This window comes from Sus scrofa, chromosome X (assembly GCF_054392235.1).
Source record: "Sus scrofa isolate SSC_HxYL_T2T_F1_AM1 chromosome X, Sscrofa_HxYL_maternal_Yorkshire_Landrace_v2.0, whole genome shotgun sequence".
NCBI classification, from domain to species: domain Eukaryota; kingdom Metazoa; phylum Chordata; class Mammalia; order Artiodactyla; family Suidae; genus Sus; species Sus scrofa.
The window spans coordinates 71,606,117-71,633,354 of NC_139401.1; the positions used below are offsets into that span (position 1 = coordinate 71,606,117).

General features: G+C 36.9%; 1 protein-coding gene across 24 annotated transcripts in view; it reads right to left on the minus strand.

Moving 5' to 3' along the window:
* Nucleotides 1-27,238, minus strand: part of ATRX (ATRX chromatin remodeler) — a 288,606-nt gene that overhangs the window by 113,361 nt on the left and 148,007 nt on the right. For all 24 annotated transcript variants that reach the window (XM_085008437.1, XM_085008445.1, XM_021080085.2 and 21 more), the window contains 6 exons: nucleotides 25,501-25,603; nucleotides 23,980-24,198; nucleotides 5,206-5,347; nucleotides 3,546-3,655; nucleotides 2,469-2,615; nucleotides 2,136-2,313 (listed from right to left, as the gene is read on the minus strand). In XM_085008437.1, the coding sequence (XP_084864563.1) occupies nucleotides 2,136-2,313; nucleotides 2,469-2,615; nucleotides 3,546-3,655; nucleotides 5,206-5,347; nucleotides 23,980-24,198; nucleotides 25,501-25,603 (899 nt within the window). The remainder of the gene's footprint in view (nucleotides 1-2,135; nucleotides 2,314-2,468; nucleotides 2,616-3,545; nucleotides 3,656-5,205; nucleotides 5,348-23,979; nucleotides 24,199-25,500; nucleotides 25,604-27,238) is intronic.

A 27,238-nucleotide genomic window follows, 5' to 3' on the forward strand; every position in this document is an offset into this window, starting at 1 on the left:
TCATAAACCAGAGGAAACTGTGGACACATGACAAAGCAATGTGATACTACATGGGATCCTAGAACAGAAAATGGACAGTAATATTAAACAAGTAAAATTCAAATACAGTTTGGAGCTTAGTTAACGATCTATCAATTTCTTAGTTTTGACAAATCTACCATGGCAATAAGATGAATGGTGGTGGATTTGAGTGTAGGGTAAATGGTAGCTTTCTTTACTATCATTTCAATTTTTTGATAAACAAAAAAAGCATTCTAAAATGTTTTTATACACGTCACTAAATGGTACATGGAAATAACAAATGTTACTCTTCATGTTATGAGCTTTAATTTCTAACTATTTCCTCATGAACAAATCACATTATGCATCTGAAACTTGTTTTAAACTGTTCTAAAGAAACCTATGAAAAACATGCTACATTATTCACCAGCTTACAGTTCTCCGACAGCAAAACAACCACAGGACTATCAGACAATTATTTTAATCATAAGAAATGATAATTATTTAGGCCTTAACATTTATAAGGCCAGTTACTTTGGTACATGTTAATTACATCATTATCTTTTAAAAAAAGAGAGAAAGGGATACAAATTTTCACTTATAAGATTGATAAGGTCTGAGGATATAATTTATAAATAATATGGTGACTGTAGCTTATAACAATGTATTATAGAACTGTAATCTGCTACAAGAGTAGAGCATAAATGTTCAGACAAAAAAAAGCGAGAGAGAGAAAGAAAACTGAAGTTCTTATTGTGGTTCAGTGGGTTAAGGACCCAACACTGTCTCTGTGAGGATCTGGGTTCAATCTCTGGCCTTGCTCAGTGAGTTAAGGATCCAGCATTGCCTCAAGCTGCAGTGTAGGTCACAGATGCAGTTCTGACCCAGTGTTGCCATGGCTATGGGATACATCCCAGCTGCAGCTCTGATTTGACCCCTGGCCCAAGAACGTCCATATGCCACAGATGTGGCCATAAAATGAAAAAAAAAAGGAAAGAAAAAGAAAACTATGTGAGATAATGAATAATAGAAAGGGGGATATCCTTTCACAATGTATACATATATCGAATTATCACATTGTACACTTTAAGTATGTTACAATTCTACTTCTTGGTTAAACCTAAAAAAGCTAAAAAATAAAATTAAAAATTAAAAATAGAAAGGGGGGAGTTTCCATTGTGGCACAGCGGTAATGAGCCCGACTAGTATCCATGAGGTTGTAGGTTCAATACCTGGCCTCGCTCAGTGAGTTAAGGATCCGGCATTGCCACAAGCTGTGGTGTAGGTTGCCGACGTGGCTCAAATCCCGTATCATTGTGGCTGTGGCATAGGCTGGCAGCTGCAGCTCTGATTCAACCCCTATCCTGGGAACTTCCAGATGCCGCAGGTGCGAACATAAAAACTAAAAAGATTAAAAAAATAAAAAAATAAACGGGGGCAAAGCCATGGATTCTAAATAATACTGTTATTTTGGCAGTGAAAAATCAGAATTTCTCAATAAATATCTAAAGCATCAACAGCATCTTAAAATAATTAGATATGACAAGATAAAGCTTGAAGAGGAAAAAATGTAGAATACAAATAACTAAATATTAGTTTTGCAGATAGTAAAACTTGCTGCTTTTCCAAGTGGCAAATAAGGATCAAATATTTGGATCTTGTATCATGAGGATTACTGTCATAAGGCTTGACAGCATTGCAAATACTACCCTTCCATAGTGATGACCATTTAAAAGCCAGGGGAAAAAAATTAAACGAGTCTTCTAATGACGTAAAGTTGGGAAAGAAATCTACGAACTGTTTTCAGAGAGAGAGCTCTTATAACTGTCTAATATTCAGACAGAAGAATCTGCAATTGTGACATAAGTACCTGGTGCAATTTTAATTGTTTACAAGGTCTACCCTGAAATCCTCAAACACTTCCAGACTCAGCAAGTGAACTATGAACACCTGCCAATATTAAAGGTGATTTCATCTTAATGAAATTAAGAAACAAAAAGAGGCAAAAAAACTGAAGGATAAATGAAACAAAACCCAGCTACTTAGTAGTTGCTCAATTAGTATTTATTAAATAAAATATAAGCACACATTTCATCCAACTTGCTTCCTTATCTCAGTGCCTGTTAACACCTTACCTGGATCAACCAAAGCTTTGTTAAATATTTCTTTAAGTTTCCTACTCTTCACATTCCTTCCTTGAGCAAGATTTCTGTACATCTCATAGCCTATGATCATAACACCACCGTCTTCTTGCCACCTCTGCAGCATGTAGCTTCTCTCTTGAGGACGTTTCACAGTTGCTAATTCAGAGACCTTGTGTGGGAAAATAAAGATTTTTAAAGGTAAGAATGTATGAATACTAAATATGTCCACTGAAATATGCATCAATGGTCATTACAAATCTTTTCCTTTACTATATGAATTTCATGCAGTTGTCTTGATAATAGAAAACATTTAAAATATGATACCTCAAGTTTCTCATCATCTTTTAATCCCTCTTGCCACTTCTCAAATTCATTCATCCAATTCAAAGCAGTATTAAGAGGACAAACCACTAAAGCTGTGCTGAAATCCAACTTGTCACACAAAAGAACTGTATGAAGAAAACTTACCACCTATAAGAAAACAAATTAAGTTACCGCCTTCATTTAAATATCTGAAAAAAAGTTATTGAGGAAATTTACAATTTAATAGTTGGGAGTTTTTTGATTTAAACAATAAAGCAACCAACCAAAGGTCAAAATTTCCAAACCAGGCAAATTACAGGGAAAGAGATATAACACACAAAAAGAAGGAGTTCCACTAGATGATATATAAGGTCCTTATAACTCTAAAGCTCCATGACTCTATGATCAATAACAACAATAAAATGAATATAAGTAACCACACCAACACAGCTACTAAGTCCCAAGTTCCTAGTTCCTGAGAATGTCCCTACAATCTTAAGAAAAATACCACTGCCCACTTAGAAGAGAATTGTGTTATAGAATATTTTTCCATTGTAAAGTGCTCTGATATATTCAATCTATAATAGTTGTCTTATGGTTTGAAATTATATACATATAATATGTATTAAGATATATATATATATTCACTGATTTCGCATCTCTGCTACAAACTCCTTGCAGTCTTCCTACATTCAGAAGTGTAGTATTTTAATAGTGAAAATATATTATATTCTTATTACCAAAGAATCACAGACTGTTAAAAAGTTGTAAAGGAAGTTCATGACTACTTCACAATCTTTGCAGTTATGCCTAACCACATTCCTTCACTTCATTAGAATCGCTATGGTTCAAATACCACTTCCTAAAACATATTTTCCCTCTCTATTCTTAACATTTATTATCTAAAAGTACATATTTCTTGTTTTGATTTATTAAAATCTCTCTCTCCCACCAGAATATAAGCTTCTTGAAGAAGAAATTTTGTTATTCTTGTTTATTGCTTTATCTCTAGCCCCTGTAAATGTCCCTGGGTCACAAAAATCCAAGATATATTCTTGAATTAATGAATGCACAAGAATAATACCTTCATGTTCTTACCTGTAAAGTCTTACCAAGGCCCATGCAGTGGGCAAGAATGCATCCTGAACCTGGAGATTTCTTTGTTTTTTTTACAGACTCACAGCAGCAATCCCACATAAACTGAACACCTAAAAATGAGAGCTTCATTAAGTTCCACTTAAAGGCCCAAGTTAAAAAAAAAAAAAAAAAAAAAAACGGAGTTCCCGTCGTGGCTCAGTGGTTAACGAATCCGACTAGGAACCATGAGGTTGCGGGTTCAATCCCTGGCCTTGCTCAGCGGGTTAAGGATCCAGAGTTGCCGTGAGCCATGGCGTAGGTGGCAGACACGGCTCGGATCCTGCATTGCTGTGGCTCTGGCATAGGCCAGCAGCTCCAGCTCCAGCTCCAGCTCCGATTCAACCCCTAGCCTGGGAACCTCCACGTGCCAAGGGTACCGCCCTAGAAAAGGCAAAAAGACAAAAAAAAAAAAAAAAAAAAAAAAAAGAAACCCTTCCTTCATAAGCACATCAACAGCATTATCAAAGCTTCTAAGAAACAGATTTTTTTAAGAAGAGAGAGAGAAAAATCTCTTAAATGTAAATAAGATTTTCTTTTAATCCCTACTAAGGTTAACTAGAAAAAAAGATAGCAAGCACAAGGACACCACAGGGTAAATTTCTTTCACTCATCTAAGCTATCACAGAAGACCTTCTCCATTCCTTGGGCTGGTCCAAAGAGATATATGAATAATCTAAAATAGAAGCTTTAACCAAAGAGGAATAGATTCCTACCAAATATACTTTAAGTTTTATTGAGTCAATCAGGAAAAAACAAAAACAAAAAATAAACCACCCCACCCCCAAAATTAATCATTTCTCCCTTTATTCAACACTAAAAACTGAACAAGGGGGCTTGCTACCTAAAAAGTTAAACTACAGAATTTCCCTTATGAATTTATTCACATACACACTCAAAATTAACTTACTGACTCCACTCTGACAAAGCACAAGATAGGGATAATTTGGTATCTTTCCAAAACCAATGTAGGGAATATGATTAACAAACGTACTTGAAAAAGCATTTCCTAAAGAAGGCTTCTAGCTAACTGTAGTTCTCCCCATCCCACAGCTGCCCTTTGCTAACCATTGCAGATAGGTGAAATCCACTTGCTATATATACCCATTTGTGAGTGGCACATACTTCCTCTTTTATAACACCCATTTTCTTTGCAATCATTCAATTTTGTTTTTCATCATTTGCTTATGCACCCCATAAGGGTAGGGATCATATTTTTTTTATTTTTATTTTTTTGTCTTTTTGCCTTTTCTAGGGCCACTCCCACGGCATATGGAGGTTCCCAGGCTAGGGGTCTAATTGGAGCTGTAGCCACCGGCCTACACCAGAGCCACAGCAACATGGGATCCGAGCCACGTCTGCAACCTACACCCCAGCTCACGGCAACGCCAGGTCCTTAACCCACTGAGCAAGGGCAGGGATCGAACCCACAACCTCATGGTTCCTAGTCAGATTCGTTAACCACTGAGCCATGACGGGAACTCCACAGAGATCATGTTTTTTTTTGCTCACCAATAAAATTAACTCCACTATTTAGTGGAACATAAGGCACATGGGAGAAACCAAATATTGGTTAAATATAAATTTTAATTAAAAATTCTTTAATCATCTAATAGTTTCTTACCATCTACTTGATGAGGTTTCAATTTGATAACCATATTTCTATGAACCTGCACTAAAGGTTCTTTGGTTTCTTCATCTTCATCTAAAACCAACTTGGTTGTTATTGGACACTTGGTGGGTGAAGCATCTTCAATTTCTATCACCTTCAAGAAAGGGAATTATAAACAGTTAAGGTCATGGAAATCTTTCAAGCAATAGTGGGAATATGAATCTTACTAAGGGAAATTTTCCAAAACATAGATACATCTACTTCTGCATCACACATCCAATATTTTGGTTCAGTAAGACAAGGACAGATCCCAAGTTTACATGTTCTCCAAAATCAAAAAGCTCCAAAAGACATTAGTTCATCATTTAGTAATTTAGTTCACCAGTTCTCACCTTCAACCTCAACACATGATAGGCAGACCTGTGAGAAAAGTAGTGCTCTAAATCTGCAGCATCACTATTAACATTCTACCATTAAAATCTGAATATAAAAAGAATGAAAAATATAAAACCTTTGAAATAAAAAAAAATTTTGAATAGATACATGATTCCCAAATGGGGATGGTTCTATTCTAAAGGACATGTGAAAATGTACAAGGGCACTTGTGGTTATCACAATGACTAGTCAGGAGTGTTATTTAATGTAAGCATTGAGGAATGTAAATATACATGTTCTACAATGTGTAAGATAGTCCCAATCAAGAACTGTCCCACCAAAGATTCCAAAAGACTCCCACCAAAAAACACTGTAAGAGTTCCCTGGCAGCTCAGCAGGTTAAGGATCTGGCATTGTCACTGCTGTGGCGCAGCTTCAATCCATGGCCCGGGAACTTCCACATGCCACAGTCCCCCAACCCCCGCAAAAAAAAAAAACACTGTAAATATGTGTTGTGAAAGGGAAAACCTTTTAGAAACACTGGTTTGAGAACTATAGGCTCAAAAGCATGGCAAGAATATATAATACTCTCTAACTACAAAAGGGAAACAATTATCTCAAGTTTCTTATTTAAAAGAAAACTTGAATATAATACATATGAACACACATGCCTACATATATCCTGAAGGCAATCTGTTACATAGTATACTCAAGAGCTGTATAAAGTATGTACAATTATTGCCATTTTACCAATAAAAAAAAGTTAAATAACTTACAGAAGGTCATACAATCATTAAGTATCATAATACTAAGATTTATACCCAGAGGATTAGGCTCCAGAATCTATGCTCTTAACCACTATGCAATATTACTGTAATAAAGGAAATCCTTGTGCAAAATGTTTTATGGTTCCACTAAAATCAATAAAGATTTGTGATTTTTAAACTACAGATATTATGATGCTTAAGGAATAAAATTTTAGTATTTTTTTTCTTCTTTAGAACTGTAACTAGGAATGAATGGGTTAGTTGACATTCATTACAGAAAATTTCAAACACAAAGTAGACAGAATAGCATAATGAGCCATTACCTATTATTCAGCTTTTAAAATTAGCAACTTCCAGCCAATTTTGTTTCACTGATAGCCTCCCATCCACTCCCCAACTCCTCAGATCTCATAAATGATTTTGAAGCAAACACAAGCAAGCATGTTATTTCAGCTTTAATGTTTTAGAATATCTCTTTAAAAGGACACTCACTCTTTTTAAAAGCATAATTAAGTCACAAATTTGTAATAAATCACCTGAATAGATACTGTACTTAAATAAAACTGAAATTATATATAAATCAAGATTAATACTAGAAGACAGTATGGTGGGTATAAATAGCACAGGCCAGAGTTCCCGTTGTGGCTCAGTGGTTAATGAATCCGACTAGGAATCATGAGATTGCAGGTTCAATCCCTGGCCTTGCTCAGTGGGTTAAGGATCCGGCGTTGCTGTGAGCTGTGGTGTAGGCCACAGACAAGGCTCAGATCCTGTGTTGCTGTGGCTCTGGCGTAGGCTGGCGGCTACAACTCCAATTGGACCCCTAGCCTGGGAACCTCCATATGCCGCACGGGAAATGACCCTAGAAAAGGCAAAAAAAAAAAAAAAAAGACAAAAATAAATAAATAAATAGCACAGGCCATTTAGATTCCAGCTCCAATTCAACAAGTTACTTAAACTCTCTTGGTTTCCTCACATGCAAACTAGGATAGATTATAAACAACCCCCATGTGGTTGCTGTGGAGATTAAATAAGGCAAAAAATACAAAATATAGGACATATACTAATATTCACTAAATTTTTATTGTGTTCTAACTTGGATGTATCCCAGCTTCACGTTGCTAGGGCAAAGCGATTAGTGAGAATGGAAAACTTTCTCTAAAGTTTGTCCTGTGTGCAAGGTGCGGTAGGAAAAATCCTAAAATAGACTCCAAGATTTACACCCCCTGGTGTAAACACCCTGTATAATCTCATCCCATTGAGTGCTGTTGAGATCTGTAAACATGGTATCATTCTATATTTAGTGACTGGGTCACCAATTGGTTGGGTTTGGTTTAATAAAAGGGGGATTCTCCTACTGGGCCACACCTAATCAAGGTAATCCCTTTAAAAAACTCAAGTATAAGAGATGCTCTCTTACTGTTCTCGAAGAAAGGCAAACTGCCACGTTGTGGAAAGAAGTGTCTAGTAGCTAAGGACCTCATTACTACAATTACAAGGAACTGAATTCTGCCAACATAAGAGCTAGAAAAGGACAGAAAGTCTTAGATGAAAATTGAAGTTCTAACATCTTAATTTCAACTTGGTTAGGTACTGAGCAGAAGACCCATTAGAGCCCAATTTCTGCTGATGAAGATTAAGGACCATGCTGCATGATCGAGTATAAAGGACTAAATTTACCCTCCTGCTGTAATCAATTGGAAAAGTAGATAAAATACATGAAACAAATACTTTCAGACTTTGGATAACAGGCATGAATAGGACACTGATACCTGAGAGAAGCAAAACCCTTGAACAAGGAGGGTCCTATTCCTCCTTGATTACTGCCATAGGACACATACCTATAAAATGTCTTCCCATGCTAAAAAGAAAAACATGAACATAGTGGGAAAAGAAATAAGATATAAAAGCCAAATAGAATTCCTACAGACAATAAAGAAACAAAACAAAAAGTATCTAATATGAAAAGCTCACTGAATGAGAAAGATCTTGCTTGAAGATAAAGCAAGAGAAAGTAACTAAAATGAAATACAGAGTGGGAAAAATGAAGCAACCAGAGGAACAATATCTAGCAGTCTACTACATATGTAAATACAGGCCCATTGAGGAAAAGCATAGAAAAACTTATCTGAAAAAATAATGGTTAAAATGTTCAAAAAATTTGATGGAAACTATAAACCCACAGATATAACAAGTTAAAGGAACACCAACTAGGATCAAAACTAAAAAAAAAAAAAAAATTCCTGAAGGTTAGTGATACAAACTCTTTAAAAAAATCATTAAAATATCTAATCTTGGAGTTCCCGTCGTGGCGCAGTGGTTAACGAATCCGACTAGGAACCATGAGGTTGCGGGTTCGGTCCCTGCACTTGCTCAGTGGGTTAACGATCCGGCGTTGCCGTGAGCTGTGGTGGAGGTTGCAGACGCGGCTCGGATCCCGCGTTGCTGTGGCTCTGGCGTAGGCTGGCAGCTACAGCTCCGATTCGACGCCTAGCCTGGGAACCTCCATATGCCGCGGGAGCGGCCCAAGAAATGGCAAAAAGACAAAAAAAAAAAAAAATATCTAATCTTGTTTTTTGGACACAACCAAAACATGCAGAAGTTCCCGGGCCAGGGAGAGAACCTGTGCCACAACTGTCAACAGAGCCACAGCAGTGACAATGCCAGATCCTTAAACTGCTGAGCCATGAGGGAATCCCAATATCAAATCTTTTTTAAAAAGAAAAAAGGACAGAGTTCCTGTCATGGCTCAGGAGAAATGAATCTGACTAGTATCCATGATGATGCAGGTTCAATCCCTGGCCTTGCTCAGTGGGTTAAGGATCCAGCACTGCCATGAGCTGTCACAGACACAGCTTGGATCTGGCATTGCTGTGGCTGTGGCATAGGCTGGTGGCGACAGCTGTGATTCAACCCCTAGCCTGGGAACCTCCATATGTCACTGGTGTGACCCTAAAAAGTCAAAAAGAAAAAAAAAAAGGACACATTACATACATGGGGGGACAAAAATAAGAAAGACTATAAACAACGTCATAAAGAAGCAACATCTTTAAATGGATGAAAGAAAAAACTAATAACTGAGAATTCTATACCCAGAGATTAGAACTTTCAAAAGTGAAGGGGAAAGATAGATGTCAACAAAATGGAAGACAAAGAAGCTCTAAGCTCTCACTTCCACATAGAAATAGGAAGGCAAGGTGGAAGGAAGGGAGAGAGGGAAAAATTTTTCTTAAAAAATCAGAAACGGGAGATCCCCATCTAGCTCAGCAGGTTAAGGACCCACTGTTGTCTCTGTTAGGATGCAGATTCGATCCTTAGCCTCACTCAGTGGGTTAAGGATCCAGTGTTGCAGTAAACCGAGGCATAGGTCACAGATGTGGCTAAGATCTGGTGCTGCCATGGCTGTGGCATAGGCCCCAGCTGCAGCTCCAATTCGACCCCTAGCCCAGGAATTTCCATATGCCACAGGTGCAGTTGTAAAAAGAAAAAAAAAAAAATCAGAAACTGTCCGAACCAACTTTGTCAGAGTTCTGGAAAACAGTCAAAGGTTTATATCAACAAAGTGAATATCCAGTCATGAAACAGCTATCTTCAAAATAGTAGGAAAGTTCTGTGGTTTTTTTGGGTTTTGTTTTGTTTTGTTTTTTGCTATTTAAAGGCCGCACCCACAGCATATGGAGGTTCACAGGCTAGAGGTCAAATCAGAGCTGTAGCTGCCAGCCTATGGCATAGACACAGCAATGCAGGATCCAAACCACGTCTGCAGCCTACACCACAGCTCAAAGCAATGCCAGATCCTTAACCCACTAAGCAAGGTGAGGGACCAAACCCACATCCTCATGGATCCTAGTCAGGTTCGTTAACCGCTGAGCCTCAAAGGGAACACCTATGGTATTTTTTATTTGCCTTTACCCCACTATCTCCTGGTAAGGTGACTGTCTTATTCTTAAAACAGAAGCAGCCTGGTTGACAAAGTGGAAGAAACACAGCAGAACTTATTTGCAAATTATTCTCTCTCTCTCTCTCTCTGTATGTGTGTGTGTTTTGCTTTTTAGGGCCACACTCGCGGCATAGAGACGTTCCCAGGCTAGGGGTCAAATTGGAACTACAACTGCTGGCTTACGCCACAGCCACAGCAGCGCAGGATCTAAGCCACGTCTGTGACCTACACCACAGCTCACAGCAACACCAGATCCTTAACCCACCGAGCGAGGCCAGGGATCAAACCCGCAACCTTATGTTACTTAGTCAGATGGGAACTCCTGTGTGTGTATTTTCATTCTAATCTTCCTGAGGATAACTGAAGGAATGACATAAGACTCTTGTCACTGTTTCACCCAGCTTGAAATTCTGGTGGGAAAAACAGAAAGAAGTACTTTAAAACAAACAAACAAAAAAGCTACACGGCAACTATAACCCACAGATGCCAGGAGCAAGACATTCTAGGTGGAAACATACAATTGACCACCTAAAGCCCAGAGAAGAAGCTAGGATGAGAATCTTTTGAATTTAGGACAGCAAAATATATAGGAGAATTTAAAATGCCATGTGTATGTCCAGGTAAGATACATGTTCAGAAAAAAAGCTGAGAAGACTAAGTTTTAACCTCAGAGGAATCCTTAGCTTCATTACAAGCCTAGTAAATATTGAATGAATGTCCCAGTACAGCCCTAATCTGCAAAGACTAGAAAAGGTCAGGCATTCAAGGAAATATCTTCCAAAACATTAATAGAACATTAGTGAAAGAAACAGGCCTTCCTTCAGCAATGAGGCAAAACAATAAACAAATTTTCCAAAAACAGATGAGGAGAGTCTCAAAACAATCAGACTACTATAACTAAAGAACAAAACCTTGGGGAGGGAGAGAACTTAATCTGCAATTATCACATTATAATAGCCAAATGTCCAATTTACAATTAAAAACACCCCACAAACCGAACAATGAAACAGAAAAATATGGCCAATTTCAAAGAACAAAATAAAACAACAAAAATCATCCCTGAGAAGTTCCCAACAGACATTAAAGCAACCATCTTAAATGTGCTCAAAAACCCAAAGGAAATTGTAGATAAAATCTAAAAGAAATCGGGAAAACAACATATGCACAAAATGGAAATATCAACAAAATGCATAAATTAGAAAAAAAATAGAAAATCTGGAACTGAAAAAGACAATAAGTGAAATAAATTTAAAAAGCCTCCAGATATGAGCAGGCAGAAGAATTATCAACTATGAAGAGATCAACTGAAATTATCAAGTCTAAGGAGCAGAAAGGAAAAAGAATTAAGGAAAATGATAGGCCAAGAGACTTACAGGACACCATTAAGCAGATCAATATATACATTATAAAAGTCCAAGAAGAAGAAAAGTAGAGGCAGAAAGGGTATTTGAGGAAATAAAGAGCCAAAACTCCCCAAGTTTGGGTAAAAACAAGGACCTGCAAATTTAAGAAGCACAACAAAGTTGAAGTGAGATAAGCAAAAAGACACACAGATTAATAAGCACATTATAATCAAACCCATGTAGTAGAAAAAGGGAGAAAATCTTGAAAGTAGCAAGAGAGAAGTGACATCACATAAAGGGATCATCAGTAAGACTATCAGCTTATTTCTCATCAGAAACTTCAAGGCCAGAATGCAGTGCAATAATGTATTTTAAAGTATTGAAAGAAAATAACTGTCAGCTCAGAATTTTATATCAAACAAAAGTATCCTTCGAAAGAGAGGGGGAAATTAAGACATTCTCAAACTGAGAGAATTCATTAAAAATAGACCTACCTTGAAAGAAATGCTAAAGGGAAGCCTTCAGGTTGAAATGAAAGAATGCTATGTAGTAACTCAAAGATGTATAAAGAACTAAAGATACATGGAAAAAACACATACTGGGCAAATATAAAACCCAGTGTTATTGTAATTTTGGTCTGTAACTCCAGGCTTACTTACTATAGAGTTTAAAAGACAAAACCATAAAAAATAATTACAAACATGTATTATTGGGGCATAAAATATATAAAAACAAAATTTGTGACATGACTAATATACGGGGCAATGGGGTTGTATGAGACTAAAATTTCTGTACACGATGAACATTAAGTTCATTCAATTTAAACTACATTGTTATGACTTTAGGATGTTATATGTAATCCCATGACAACCACAAAGAAAATATCTATAGATGATACACAAAAGAAAAACGAGATGGAAATCAAAATGTGTCATGGCAAAAAATCAATTAAACAACAAAGGGGGGACGGAAATGATGAGCAAAAAAGCAGTAAGACATACAAAATTAGCAAAATAGATGAAGAAATCCCTACTCCTCAGTACTTAATTTTGTCTACAAAAGACTCACTTTTTTTTTTCTTTTTTGACAACACCACGTCATACGAACTTGCTGGGCCAAGGATCAAATCCGAGCCGCTACAGCTGTGACAGACACTACAGATGCGGCAACACCAGATCCTTAACCCACTGCACTACAGGAGGAACTCCAAAAGACTCACTTTCGATCACAAGATACAAAGAGGTTGAAAGTGAAAGAAAGGAAAAAGATATTCCATGCAAATACCAACTAAGAAGACTGAGATGATGATACAAACATGAGACAAACAGACTTTAAGTCAAAAAGAATTATAAGAGCCAAAAAATTATATATTGACAGAAGAAATCAATTAAATGAAAGATATAACAATCATAGGGAGTTCCCGTCGTGGCGCAGTGGTTAACGAATCCAACTAGGAACCATGAGGTTGCAGGTTTGGTCCCAGCCCTTGCTCAGTGGGTTAACGATCCGGCGTTGCCGTGAGCTGTGGTGTAGGTCGCAGACGTGGCTCGGATCCTGCGTTGCTGTGGCTCTGGCGTAGGCTGGCAGCTACAGCTCCGATTCGACCCCTAGCCTGGGAACCTCCATATGCCGCGGGAGCGGCCCAAAGAAAATAGCAAAAAGACAAAAAAAAAAAAATCATAAACATAAATATACCAAAAACAGAGTCCCATACTACATGAAACAAACACTGACAGAACTGAAAAGAGAAATAGACTGTTCTACAATATTAGCTTGAAGACTTCACACCCGACTTTCAATAATGCATAGGAACAAACCATCTAAAGATCAATAAGTAAATAGAGAACTTGAACAACTGCTCAACAATAGCAGGACACTAATTTCTGAAGTGCACATGGAACTTCTCAAGGAAAGACCATATGTTAGGGCACACACACACACAAAAAGACACTGAAATCATAAAAACTATCTTATCCAATCATAATGGAATGAAACTAGAAATCAATAACAGAAGGACAGTAAGAAAAAGGTAAATACATGTAAATTAAATTAAACAAGGGAGTTCCTGTGGTAGTGCAGCAATATCGAACCTGACTAGTATCCATGAGGATGTGAGTTTGATCCCTGGCCTCACCCAGTGGGTTAAGGATCCAGCATTGCTGTGGCTGTGCCATAGGCCAGCAGCTTTAGCTCTGATTTGACCTCTAGCCTGGGAACTTCCAGATGCTGCAGGTGAGGCCCTAAAAAAAAATTAAATAAAACACTTTTAAATAACCAATAGGTCAAATAAGAAATGATACCAGACACTAAAAAATACCTTGAGACAAATTAAAATAAAAACATATAGATTTACAAGGAGATCCTGCTGAATAGCATTGAGAACTATGTCTAGATACTCATGTTGCAACAGAAGAAAGGGTGGGGGAAAAATGTAATTGTAATGTATACATGTAAGGATAACCTGAACCCCTTGCTGTACAGTGGGAAAATAAAAAAAAATATTAAAAAAAAAACATAGAATACTGAAACTTCTGGGATTCAGCAAAAGAAGTGCTAAGACAGTTTAATGTATGTGTTTAATGTATGGTAAACACATACATTAAAAAGGAAAGAAGAAAAATAAATAAAATAAAGGAAATAAGATAACAAATCAAGAACTTAACTTTACACTTTAAAAAATCAGAAAAAGAGCATTGTAAATCAATTATAATAAAGAAAATTTTTAAGTAGAGAAAGAGGAAGAAACTAAACCCAAGCTAGTAGGTAGAAGGAAACAATATATTAGAGCAGACATAAAAAAAACAGAGAAAAGAAAAAGAGCAAATCAAAAAAAAAATCAAAAGTTGGTTCTTTGAAAAGAATAAAATTCACAAATCTTTACTCAGATTAAGACAAAAAGAGAGAGGACTGAAATTATTAAAATCTGAAATAAAAGTGGGGACATTACTAGAAACTTTACAGATACAAAAATAATAATGAAAGAATACTATGAACAATTATACAACAAAATGGATAGCCTAGATGAAATGGAAAAATTCCTAGAAACACAATCTACCAGAACAGACTCAGGAAGGAAAACAAAATCTAAACAGACTGCTAAACTAGTTAAAAACATTGAATCAGGAATCAAACTTCCAACAGAGCCTAGGGCCAGATGGGCTCCCCTGGTGAATTCTACCAAACATTTAAAAACTAATTAATACCAAATTTTCTCAAACTATTCTAGAAAACTAAAAAGGAGGACATTTTCTAATTCATTCAATGAGACTGGCATTACCCTGATTCAAAATTCAGGCAAATATGCAGATGCAGCTTGGATCCTTTGCTGCTGTAGCTCTGGCGTAGGCTGGCAGCTACAGCTCCAATTCAACCCCTATCCTGGGAACCTCCATATGCTGCGGGGGCAGCCCAAGAAATGGCAAAAAGACAAACAACAACAACAACAACAAAAAAAAAAAACCCACAAACTTTGGAGTTCCCGTGGTGGCTCAGTGGTTAACGAATCTGACTAGGAACCATGAGGTTGCAGGTTCGATCCCTGGCCTTGCTCAGTGGGTTAAGGATCTGGCGTTGCCCTGAGCTGTGGTGTAGGTCGCAGATGCGGCTCGGATCCCCTGTTGCTGTGGCTCTGGTGCAGGCCGGCAGCTACAGCTCCGATTGGACTTCTAGCCTGGGAACCTCCATATGTCACGGGAGCGGCCCAAGAAATAGCAAAAAAGACAAAAAAAAAAAAAAATTCAGGCAAATAAACTACAAGAAAACTACAGATTCTCTAAGAATATAGATTCAAAATTCCTCAAGAAAGTACTAGGAAACCAAATTCAGCAGCATAATAACAGGGTTATACAAATGGCAAAGAAATAAATCATCATAATTTAGGATTTGGGAATGATGTCTTAAACATAACATGAAAAATGCAGTCAATGAAAGAAAAAACAGATAAATTAGACTTCATCAGAATTTCAAACTTTTTTGCAAAGAATACTTATCAACAGAATTAAAAATTATCCACAAAATGGGAAATATTTGCAAATCACATATTTGATAAGAGATTAATATGCAGAATATATAAAGAACCCTTACAGGAGTTCCCGTCATGGTACAGTGGAAACAAATCCGACTAGGAACCATGAGGTTGTGGGTTCGATCCCTGGCCTTTACTTGGTGAGTTGAGGATCTGGCATTGCCGTGAGCTGTGGTGTAGGTCGCAGATGGATCTGATGTTACTGTGGCTGTGGTGTAGACCAGCAGCTATAGCTCCAATTCGACCCCTAGCAAGGGATTGTCCATGTGCCACAGCTGTGGCCCTAAAAAGCAAAAATACATAAATAAATAAAAATAAAATAAAAAATTAAAAAAAAAAAGAATCCTTACAACAATAATAAAAAAGCAAACAATACATTTTTAAAATGTGCAAAGGATTTGACTAGCCATTTCTTCAAGGAAGATGTATAAATGGCCAATATGCACATAAGATGCTCAACATCATTAGTCATTAAGTAAATGCCAATCAAAACCATAATGAAATATTACTTCACATCCATTAGGCTGGCTATTACAAAAAGGAGGGAGGGGATGGAAGAAGAGAAGAGAAAGAAAAAGAAAAGAAATGCCATAAAGATGCAGAGAAATTGGAACCTGCATATCCTGCTGCTGGAAATGTAAAATGGTACAGCTGATGTGAAAAACAGTGTGGCGATTCTGCAAAAAACACAACCAGAATTACTGTGTTTCAGCAATTGCACTTCTGCATATATACCCAAAAGAATGGAAAGTAGGAACTTAGATATTTGTACATCCTTGTTTATAGCAACATTATTTACAATAGCAAAAACTGGAAAAAACCTAAGTACCCATCAACAAATAAATGAATAAATAAAATGTAAATGCACACAATATATTATTCATCCGTAAAAAGAAATAAATTTTTGTTTTATCTTTTATACGGCCACACCCATGGCATATGGAAATTTCCAGGCTAGGGGTCACATTGGAACTGCAGCTGCTAGTCTACACCACAGCCACAGCAAGGCAGGATCCGAGACACATCTGCAACCTACATGACAGCTCATAGCAATGCCAGATCCTTAACCCATTGAGCAAGGCCAGGGATTAAACCCATGTCCTTATGGATACTAGTTGGATTTGTTAACCACTAAGCCACAACGGGAACCCCTAAGAAATAAAATTCTGATAGTTGATACAATATGGATGAATCTTGAAAACATTCTGCCATGTGAAATAAGGCAGACAAAAAAAAAAAAGGAAAAATATTGTATGATTCCATTTATAAGAGGTACCTAAAATAGGCAAAATCACAGAGACAAAAAGTAGAAAAGAAGTTAATGGGAAGAAGGAATGGGAATTTATTGTTAAATGGGTATAGAGTTTCTGTTTAGGATGATGAAAAAGTCATGAAAAAAGATGGTGATGATGGTACACAATATGTATTGCACTGAACTATATACTTAAAAATAGTTAAAATGCTCAAAAAAAATTTTTTTAACCGAAAGAAGTACAAACAAGAGAAATCATTCCAATATGCAACAGGAACTACAATTTAGTGAAAATTCTGAAACAACCTAAATGTACCTCAAAAGATTTAGGGAGGGGAGGATTGACAGTGGTACAGATAAGCTGTGTCACAGTTAAAGGCAGACACAACCTAGAGAAGACAGAACAATATCCAAACATTAAGTAAAAGGAAAAAAGACAAGCTGAAGAAAACCACACAAATACCTACATTAGATCTATGCATTCCATAGTATGTCAAAAACAAATATACACTGGGAGTTCCCCTTGTGGCTCAGTGGCTAACGAATCTGACTAGGAACCATGAGGTTGCGGGTTCGATCCCTGGCCTTGCTCAGTGGGTTAAGGATCTGGCGTTGCCCTGAGCAGTGGTGTAGGTCGCAGATGCGGCTCGGATCCCGCATTGCTGTGGCTCTGGCAAAAGCCAGCGGGTACAGCTCCGATTAGACCCCTAGCCTTGGAACCTCCATATGCCACGGGTGCGGCCCTAAAAAAGGCAAAAAAATTAAATAAATAAATAACAAATATACACTTATGATGAGTACATTTCATTCTATGTAACTTTTACATAAAAATAAAAAATTTGGAGTTCCTATCATGGCACAGTGGAAACAAATCCAACTAGGAACCATGAGGTTGGGGGTTCAATCCCTGGCCTCACTCAGTGAGTTAAGGATCCAACATCGCCATGAGCTGTGGTATAGGTCGCAGATGTGGCTCAGATTCCATGTTCCGAGGCTGTGGTGGAGGCCAGCAGCTGTAGATCCAATTAGACCCCTAGCCTGGGAACCTCCATATGCCAGAGGTGCAGCCCTGAAAAGAAAAAAAATAAAAATAAAAAATGGAAATAAATATGAATTCTAGATAATGATGTGCAAGCTAAAGCATTTAGGTTAAGTGAAATGATGTATACGACTGCATAAAAATATAATGGTAGATTATTAGATAAATAGGAATGTAATAAACCAAGTACAGTAAAATATTAACAGAAAAATCTAGGACATGAGCTTATGAGAAATCACTGAACTGTATAAACCTTCCTATATATATGTTAGAACTTTTCATACTAAAATGTTTGAAATAAAGTTGGTGTGACAGGAGTTCTGGTAGTGGTGCAGTACAAATGAATCTGACTAGGAACCATGAAGTTGTGGGTTCAATCCCTGGCCTTTCTCAGTGGGTGAAGGATCCGGCATTGCCGTGAGCTGTGATGTAGGTCAGACGCAGCTCAGATCCCACATTGCTGTGGCTGTGGCATGGGTCAAGAGCTGTAGCTCTGACTAGACCCCTAGCCTGGGAACCTCCATATGATGCAGGTGCAGCCCTAAAAAGACAAAAAAAAGAAGATGGTGTGACAGTATTACCATCACATAGAGTAGGTTTCAGATGACGGAAAATTACCAGCAATAAAAAGGGACATTACTTATTGCTAATGAGTCAATTCACTAGAAAGGTATAACAATCCTACATGTATATGTACCTAACAATAGAGCTTCAACACAAATAAGAAAAAACTGAAAGAACTACAATAAAAAAATAGCAAATCCACAATTATACTTGGAGGCCTCACACTGCCATCTCAATATGAGATAGAATATCATCATGGATATAGAAGATTTGAATGTATTCAGCCACCATAACCTAACTGAAATTTACAGAATACTTTACCCCACAACAGCAGAATATATACATGAAACATCCAAAAAGATACATCATTTTCTGGGTCATAAGGAAATTGAAAAGATTCTGAATAGAGTAAAAGTGAAACACAAAACATCAAAATTCATACAGTGCAGCATTTAAAACAGTATGCAGAGTGGGGAATTTTTTATCTTTAAATATATATATATTAAAAAAGGAGCAAGATCTAAAACCCACCTTAAGCACCTTAGAAAAAGAGCAAAATAACCCAAAGAAAAGTAATAAAATGAAAATAAAGAATAATTCATTGGAGTTCCATCATGGCACAGCGGAAACAAATCCGACTAGGAACCACGAGGTTGGGGGCCTTGCTCGGTGGGTTGAGGATATGGCATTGCCATGAGCTGTGGTGTAGGTCACAGATGCAGCTCGGATCTGATGTTGCTGTGGCTGTGGCTGTGGCTGTGGCTGTGGCTGTGACCGGCAGCTATAGCTCCAACTGAACCCCTACCCTGGGAACCTCCACATGCCATGATGTGGCCCTAAAAAAAAAAAAAAAAAAAGCAAAAAAAGAATAATTCACTGAATTAGAAAAAGGTGAAACAATAAAGGAAACCAATAAATCCAAAGCTGTTATTTTCAAAAAGATAGCAAATTTAATAAACTTCTAGAAAGACTAATAAAGAAAAAGAAGACACAAATTATCGATAACAGAAATGAAAGATGAGATGTCATGACAATGGTGATAAAAAACAAAATAAGGGAATATTATGAGCAAATATACACAAATAAATCTGACTACTTGAAATGGACAAATTCCTCACAGACAACATATACCAAAACAGAGCTAAAGAGAAATAACCTAAATAGCCCTACATTTATTAAAAAAACTGAATTTGTTTAAATTTTTTTTTAAATCTCAGAAAACTCCAGACTGATAGTTTCACTGGAGAATTCTATCAAACATTTAAGAATGAAACAATATCTATCCAACTTAAATACTCTTTAAGAAGATAGAGATAATAGGAGCATGTACCTATTAATTTTATAGGAGAACTATATTACCATAACATCAAAACCAGAAAGATTAGGGAGTTCCCGTCGCGGCGCAGTGGTTAACGAATCCGACTAGGAACCATGAGGTTGCGGGTTCGGTCCCTGCCCTTGCTCAGTGGGTTAACGATCCGGTGTTGCCGTGAGCTGTGGTGGAGGTTGCAGACGCGGCTCGGATCCTGCGTTGCTGTGGCTCTGGCGTAGGCTGGCAGCTACAGCTCCGATTCGACCCCTAGCCTGGGAACCTCCATATGCCGAAGGAGCGGCCCAAAGAAATAGCAAAAAAAAAAAAAAAAAAAAAAAAAAAACAGAAAGATTACACGAAAAGGAATTTACAAACCAAAATGCCTACTTTAACAGTAAGGTAAAACTCCTGTTGAAATAATACAGCAAAAGAAACACAACAATGTAGGAAAAAGAGTAATACACCATGACCAAGCAAAGCCTATTCCAGCAATGCAAGATTAATCTTCTAGATCACCCGAACAGACACATTAAAAAGAAAGTAACCATCCTTTCTTTTTTCTTTTTCTTTTTTTTTGGTCTTTTGAGGGCCGCACCTGCCGCATATGGAGGTTCCCAGACTAGGGGTTAAATCGGAGCTGTAGCGGCCGGCCTACACCACAGCCACAGCAATGCAGATCCAAGCCATACCTGCAATCTACACCACAGCTCACGGCAACGCTGGATCCTTAACCCACTGAGCGGGGCCAGGGATTGAACCTGCAACCTCATGGTTACTTTCAGGTTTGTTAACCACTGAGCCATGATGGGAACTCCCACATTCTTTTATAATTTTAATACAGAAATGAAAAATAATTTTCAAAGAAATTAATGAAATGGTTTCTATGTATGGACAACGTGACTGCATATGTAGAAAATCCTTAGAAATCTACAAAAAATAGCTACTAGAACGAGTAAGGGAATTTTAGCTAGGTAACAGAACACCAGCTCATTAAATCACTTGAAATTTCACTTAACATGACATCAGAAAACATAAATTACTTAGGGACAAATTTAGAGAAATTTGTAAAATGCAAAGGTTTGTAAAATGCAAAGCATAAAACACTGCCAAGAGAAATCAAAGGAGAATTAAATAATGGAGAAATATACTATATTTATATAATAGGACACAAATTATTGTTATGATGTCACTAATCTAAAGAGCCAACACCATCCCAATAAAAGTTCCAGAAGGATCTTTGTAAAAACTGACAAAATGATACAAAAACTTATACAGAAATGCAAATCACTAAGAATAAGCAACAAAATTCTAAAAAAGTGAAAGCAAAGCATGTGATTTCAAGACTTGGTATAAGGTTATGGTATCCCAGCTGTAGTATTGGCTTAAGGATAAACATAAGTACCGAAGTGCAACACATGTAATAAGACTTTCTTAGGATCCTGATTTCCACCAAATATGTTTAAATACAACTACTATGTTTGTGAGGAAAATGAAAGAATTCTGAATATTAACTATATATGGGATGATATTATTGAATTACTGTTAATGTTTAAGTGTAATAATGGTACTATGGTAGTGTTTAAAAAGTTCTTATCTTTCAACAATATATTCTGAAAAAATGATACAATTTCTACGACTTCTGCAAAATAATCTGAAGGTAAGAGAATGGATGAAAAAAACTGGCCATGTGTTGTAAATGCTAAAGCTGGGTAAGGGATACAGAGATTTATACTACTATTCCTTCTGCCTATAGGTGTGTTGAAAATTTTGTATAATAAAAGATTATTCAAAATTTTGAAATTCGTTACGGATTTAAGCAATTTTTAAAAACATTTTTCAACCTCAAATAAAACACAGTTACTCTGGTGATCACACAAGAATTTCATAGATCAGGAGTTCCTGTCGTGGCTCAGTGGTTAACAAATCCAACTAGGAACCATGAGGTTGCGGGTTCAATCCCTGGCCTCGCTCAATGAGTTAAGGATCCGGCGTTACCATAAGCTGTGGTGTAGGTCTTAGACGCGGCTCAGATCCTGCATTGATGTGGCTCTGGCATAGGCCGGTGGCTACAGCTCCGATTGGACTTCTAGCCTGGGAACCTCTATATGCGGCGGGTGCAGCCCTAGAAAAGACCGAAGAAAAAAAAAAAAAAGAATTTCATAGATCTGTTTAAGATGGTGGAGGAGTGGGACATGGAGCTCACCTTCTCCCACAAATACATCAAAAAAAGAAAAGAAAATATACATTTAGAACATGTACATGTAGAACAATTCTTACTGAACATCTACTGCGGGAAGAAGACCTCAGACTTCAAAGGGGCAAGAAAACCTCAACAAAACTGGGAAAAAAGGAAAAAAAAGAGATGACAGAAAAACAAATCAGAATGGGACCAGCACTCCTGGGAGGGAGCTGTGAAAGAGGAAAGTATTCCCACACTGGGAGGCCCCCTGACTGGCAGGGAGATCAGTCTGGACAGAATGGGAGCCTCAAGGCCTACATAAAGAAAGACAAACTCACAGACAGAACAGAATTGTGGTTGCCAAGGAGGGAGGAAGTAGTGGGACAGACTAGGGGCTTAAGGTTAGTAGGTACAAACTATTAGATTTAGAATGGATAAATAATAAGGTCCTACTTATAGCACAGGGAACTATATCCAATCTCCTGGGAAAGAGAGAATGTGTATCTATATATGTATGTATAACTAAGTCACTTTGCTGAACACAACATTGTAAATCGACTATACTTTAATACGAATAGTTAAAAAAAAATCTCAACCTTTTCCATGTTCCCAATTATGTTAACCTAATGAAGATTTATAAGTTGCATAAAATACTAATAGGAAAAAGTAACTATAACTAAAAATCTCTGGTTGATTACAACTAACATCCTATTCTTAAAATACTGAAACATTTATAAATCTATTAAAGTCATATGTTAAAAAGAAATCAAATATAAAAATTGGTTTACCCTTACAAATGTTTTCTCAGGTCAGTCTCCCAAAGCAACAGAAATAAAAACAAAGATGAACCAATGGGACCTCATCAAACTGACAAGCTTTTGCACAGCAAATGAAACCATAAAAAAAAAAAAAAGACAACTTAGAGAATGGGAGAAAATAGTTTCAAATGATGCAACCGACAAGGGCTTAATATCTAAAATATACAAACAAACAACTTAATACAACTCAACAGCAAAAAAGCCAACAACCTAATGGAAAAATGGACAAAAGACCTGAAGAGACATTTCTCCAAAGAAGACATACAGATGGGGCCAACAAGCATATGAACAAATGCTCAACATCACTGATTATTAGAGAAATGCAAATCAAAACTACTATGAGGTACCACCTCATACCAGTCAGAATGGCCATTATTAACAAGTCCACAAATAACAAATGCTGGAGAGGGTGTGGAGAAAAGGGAACCCTCCTGCACTACTGGTGGAAAGGTAAATTGGTACAACCACTATGGAAAACTGTATGGAGGTACCTCAGAAAACTATATATAGAACTACCATAGGACCCAACAATCTCACTCTTGGGCATATATCTGGACAAAACTTTCCTTGAAAAAGACACATGCACCGGCGTGTTCATTGCAGCACTATTCACAACAGCCAAGACATGGAAACAACTTAAATGTCCATCAACAGATGAATGGTTTAAGATGGTGTGGTATATATAAACAGGGAATACTACTCAGTCATAAAAAAGAACAAAATAATGCCATTCGCAGCAACATGGATGGAACTAGAGACTCTCATTCTGAGTGAAGTTAAGTCAGAAAGAGAAAGGCAAATACCATATGATATCACTTATATCTAGTATCTAATATATGGCACAAATGAACCTTTCCACAGAAAAGAAAATCATGGACTTGGAGAATAGACTTGTGGTTGCTAAGGGGCAGGAGGAGGGAGTGGGATGGATTGGGAATTTGGGGTTAATAGATGCAAACTGTTGCATTTGGAATGGATAAGCAATGGGATTCTGCTGTAGAGCACTGGGAACTATGTCTGGTCACTTGTGATGGAGCATGATAATGTGAGAAAAAAGAATGTATACATGTATGTGTGACTGGGTCACCTAGCTGAGCCGTAGAAAATTGACAGAATATTGTAAATCAGCTATAATGGAAAAAATAAAAATCACAAAAAAAAAAATTGGTTTACCTCTCTCAGTTTCTCTCGCTCACGCTCCCTTTCAGCAATACGTTTTCGCCTCTCTTCTTCTTCCTTAAGAGCATTTTGTGTTTCTGTTCTTAGTTTATCATCTTTAAGAATCTTTCGAATTTTCTTTCTGCCTTTTCCAGGAGACTTGGAATCATCATTTTCATCTTCTTCTTCCTCTTCTTCATCCTCTTCTTCTTTATCTTCTTCTTCTGAATGACTCTATGGAATTTAAATTATCACAGATTAATACTACAAAGTTGTCTAATTTATTCATTTCATATTGCAATAATTAATATACCAAGAAATAACAGAAAAAAAAGATACTGGAAAGCTTCAGAACTATACTTTGCAATAAAGAGTATTAAAAAGCAACCTTAAAAAGAGGACAGAAAACTGAACAGATATTTCTCCAAAGAAGATACAGAAAAGTCCAATTAGCACATAAAAAGATAATCAACATTACTTGTCATTAGGGAAATTTAAATCAAAATCACAAATGAGATACTACTTCACATTCATTAGGAAAGCTACATTACAAAAAAAAAAAAAAAAAAACAGAAAATAACAAGTATTGGAGAGCATGTAGAAAAACTGAAGCCTGGTGCACTGGGAAAACAGTGACAGTTCCTCAACAAACTAAACACAGAATTACCATATGATCTAGCAATTCCACTTCTTAGACTGTAACCAAAAGAATTAAAAGCAGGGACTCAGATATTTGTATACACCCACTTTCACAGCTGCATTATTCAAAATAGCCAAAGGTAGAAACAACGAAAATATCCATCAACAGATGAATGGACAGACACAATGTGATATATACATACAATGGAATATTATCAAGCCTTAAAAAGAAAGGAAATTGTGATACATGCTACAACATGGATGAAACCTGAAAATACTGTCAATGAAATAAGCCAGACACAAAAGGACAAATATTGTGTGACTCCAAATTCATACACAGAAATTAGAGGTTACGAGAGGCTGCAGGTAGGCAAGAATGGCGAGTAATCGTTTACTAGGTACAGAATATCCAATTATGAATGTAATTAAGGCCGATGAATTATTCATTAGAAATGGTTAAAAAAAAGAACCCCCCCAAAAGAGGACAGGATTAACAGAACATTACAGAGAACTTGTAATCTATATAATTCTGCTTATATACATGAAACTTTAATTGACTAACTTCACTGCTAAAAGAAACTTATTCACACAAGTCATTATGTTTTATGTCTTCAGACAGAACACAAGAATTCTATAGCCCTAAGAATGTAAACAATAAATTAGAACAGCTAATTCCCATTAGATTCAATTAAGAAACAGAAAAAAAATCGATAATATATCAAAGTTAATACCTCTGGATATTTATACATTCAATAAGTCAATTCTTCCAGAAAATGGGAAAATGTAAATAAACCAGTAGAATTTGACTAATGAATAGAATGCAGAAGAGATAATAACATAACTACTATGGGGCACTTTAACAGTTATAATTCAAGACACAGTAAATCTCATTATTACCTTGTTTTCACTGGATGAATCTTCTTGAACCTTAATGCGTCGCCTTTTCTTTTTCTGTTTGTAACTTCGCTGATTTTCTTCCAACTCTGCTTTCTTTGCAGACCTAAAGAACATTTAAAATTCAAAATAAAATACTTCATGATGAATTTCCTTAAATTACAGTTATGTACTATTTTAGAACTGATTTACTTTTGTGTACATTCCTAAAAAATGATAAACAAAACAAAACCCCACAAACTTCACTAGGTTCAAAAACGAAAACCTGGGAGTTCCTGTTGTGGTGCAGTGGTTAATGAACCTGATTAGTTTCCATAAGGACGTGGGTTTGATCCCTGGCCTCACTCAATAGGTTAAGGATCTGGCATTGCCGTGAGCTGTGGTGTTTGTCGCAGACGCAGTTCGGATCTATCGTTGCTGTGGCTATGGCATAGGCCAGCGGCTACAGCTCCAATTCGCCACTGGCCTGGGAACATCCATAAACCGTGGGTGCGGCCCTGAAAACACACAAAAAAAATGAAAACCTGTAATTTGAAATCCAGTAATTAACATTTTAAGTTACTCAGAGGAGGAGGTTTAACATATGAGCAGTAAGATGGATGGAGGGCCTTCAGAAATATAAATGGCCAATATACAAATGAAAAATATACACCATCTCTTTTTAAAAAACAAAGAACAAAAAAGATTATAAAAGTTAGATACTATTTCCTTCAAATCAGCTCAACTAAATTTTTTTAAAAAGGTAACAACAATTTCTCATGAGGAAAAGTACTTCTATACTTAGAAGTTGGTGTACAAAGTTACATTAATCAAAATAGTATGTTCCTGGAGTTCCCGTCGTGGCAGAGTGGTTAACGAATCCGACTAGGAACCATGAGGTTGCGGGTTCGGTCCCTGCCCTTGCTCAGTGGGTTAACGATCCGGTGTTGCCGTGAGCTGTGGTGGAGGTTGCAGACGCGGCTCGGTTCCCGCGTTGCTGTGGCTCTGGTGTAGGCCGGTGGCTACAGCTCCAATTCAACCCCTAGCCTGGGAACCTCCATATGCCGCGGGAGCGGCCCAAGAAATAGCAACAACAACAACAACAAAAGACAAAAAGACACACACACACACACACAAAAAAAAAAAAAATAGTATGTTCCTGGCATAAAGGATAGACACATATAGATCAACGGAAGAGAAACAAAAGTCCAGAAATAAAACTTTACAATTGCATCATATAAAAAGTTAACTCAAAATGGACTGTACTTCCCCCTAAAGTATATGTTCTAGCTAACAGAATGCTCATTGTTTTACTGTTGAAAGAGTGAGGAAATGGTGATTTACATACTTTGCTGGGTGAAAAAAAAAAATTGACTTCTGTAAGACAGTGTGAAAGCGTGTATGACAAGTCTTAAAATTACATAACTTTAACCCAATAATACCACTTTACTCTAAGGAAATTTACTTAAGTAAATTTACCAATTTACTCTAAGGAAATTGACAAGTGTGTGAATATGCATGTGTGAACACATGCATATATGTGTGTGAATGTGTGTATATATTTCTATATGTATATACTTTTATGACAATAGTATTTATGGCAGAAAATACTGAAAACCATACATAATTAGAAGCTTACTTAAATAAAATTTCATAGAGATTACGGGGGGGGGAAGGGACAAAGTCCTAGGCAAAAGAGCTAAAAGTATAAAATTTGTCAAAGAAAACACAGTCATAAATCCTCATGACACTGGATTAGGCA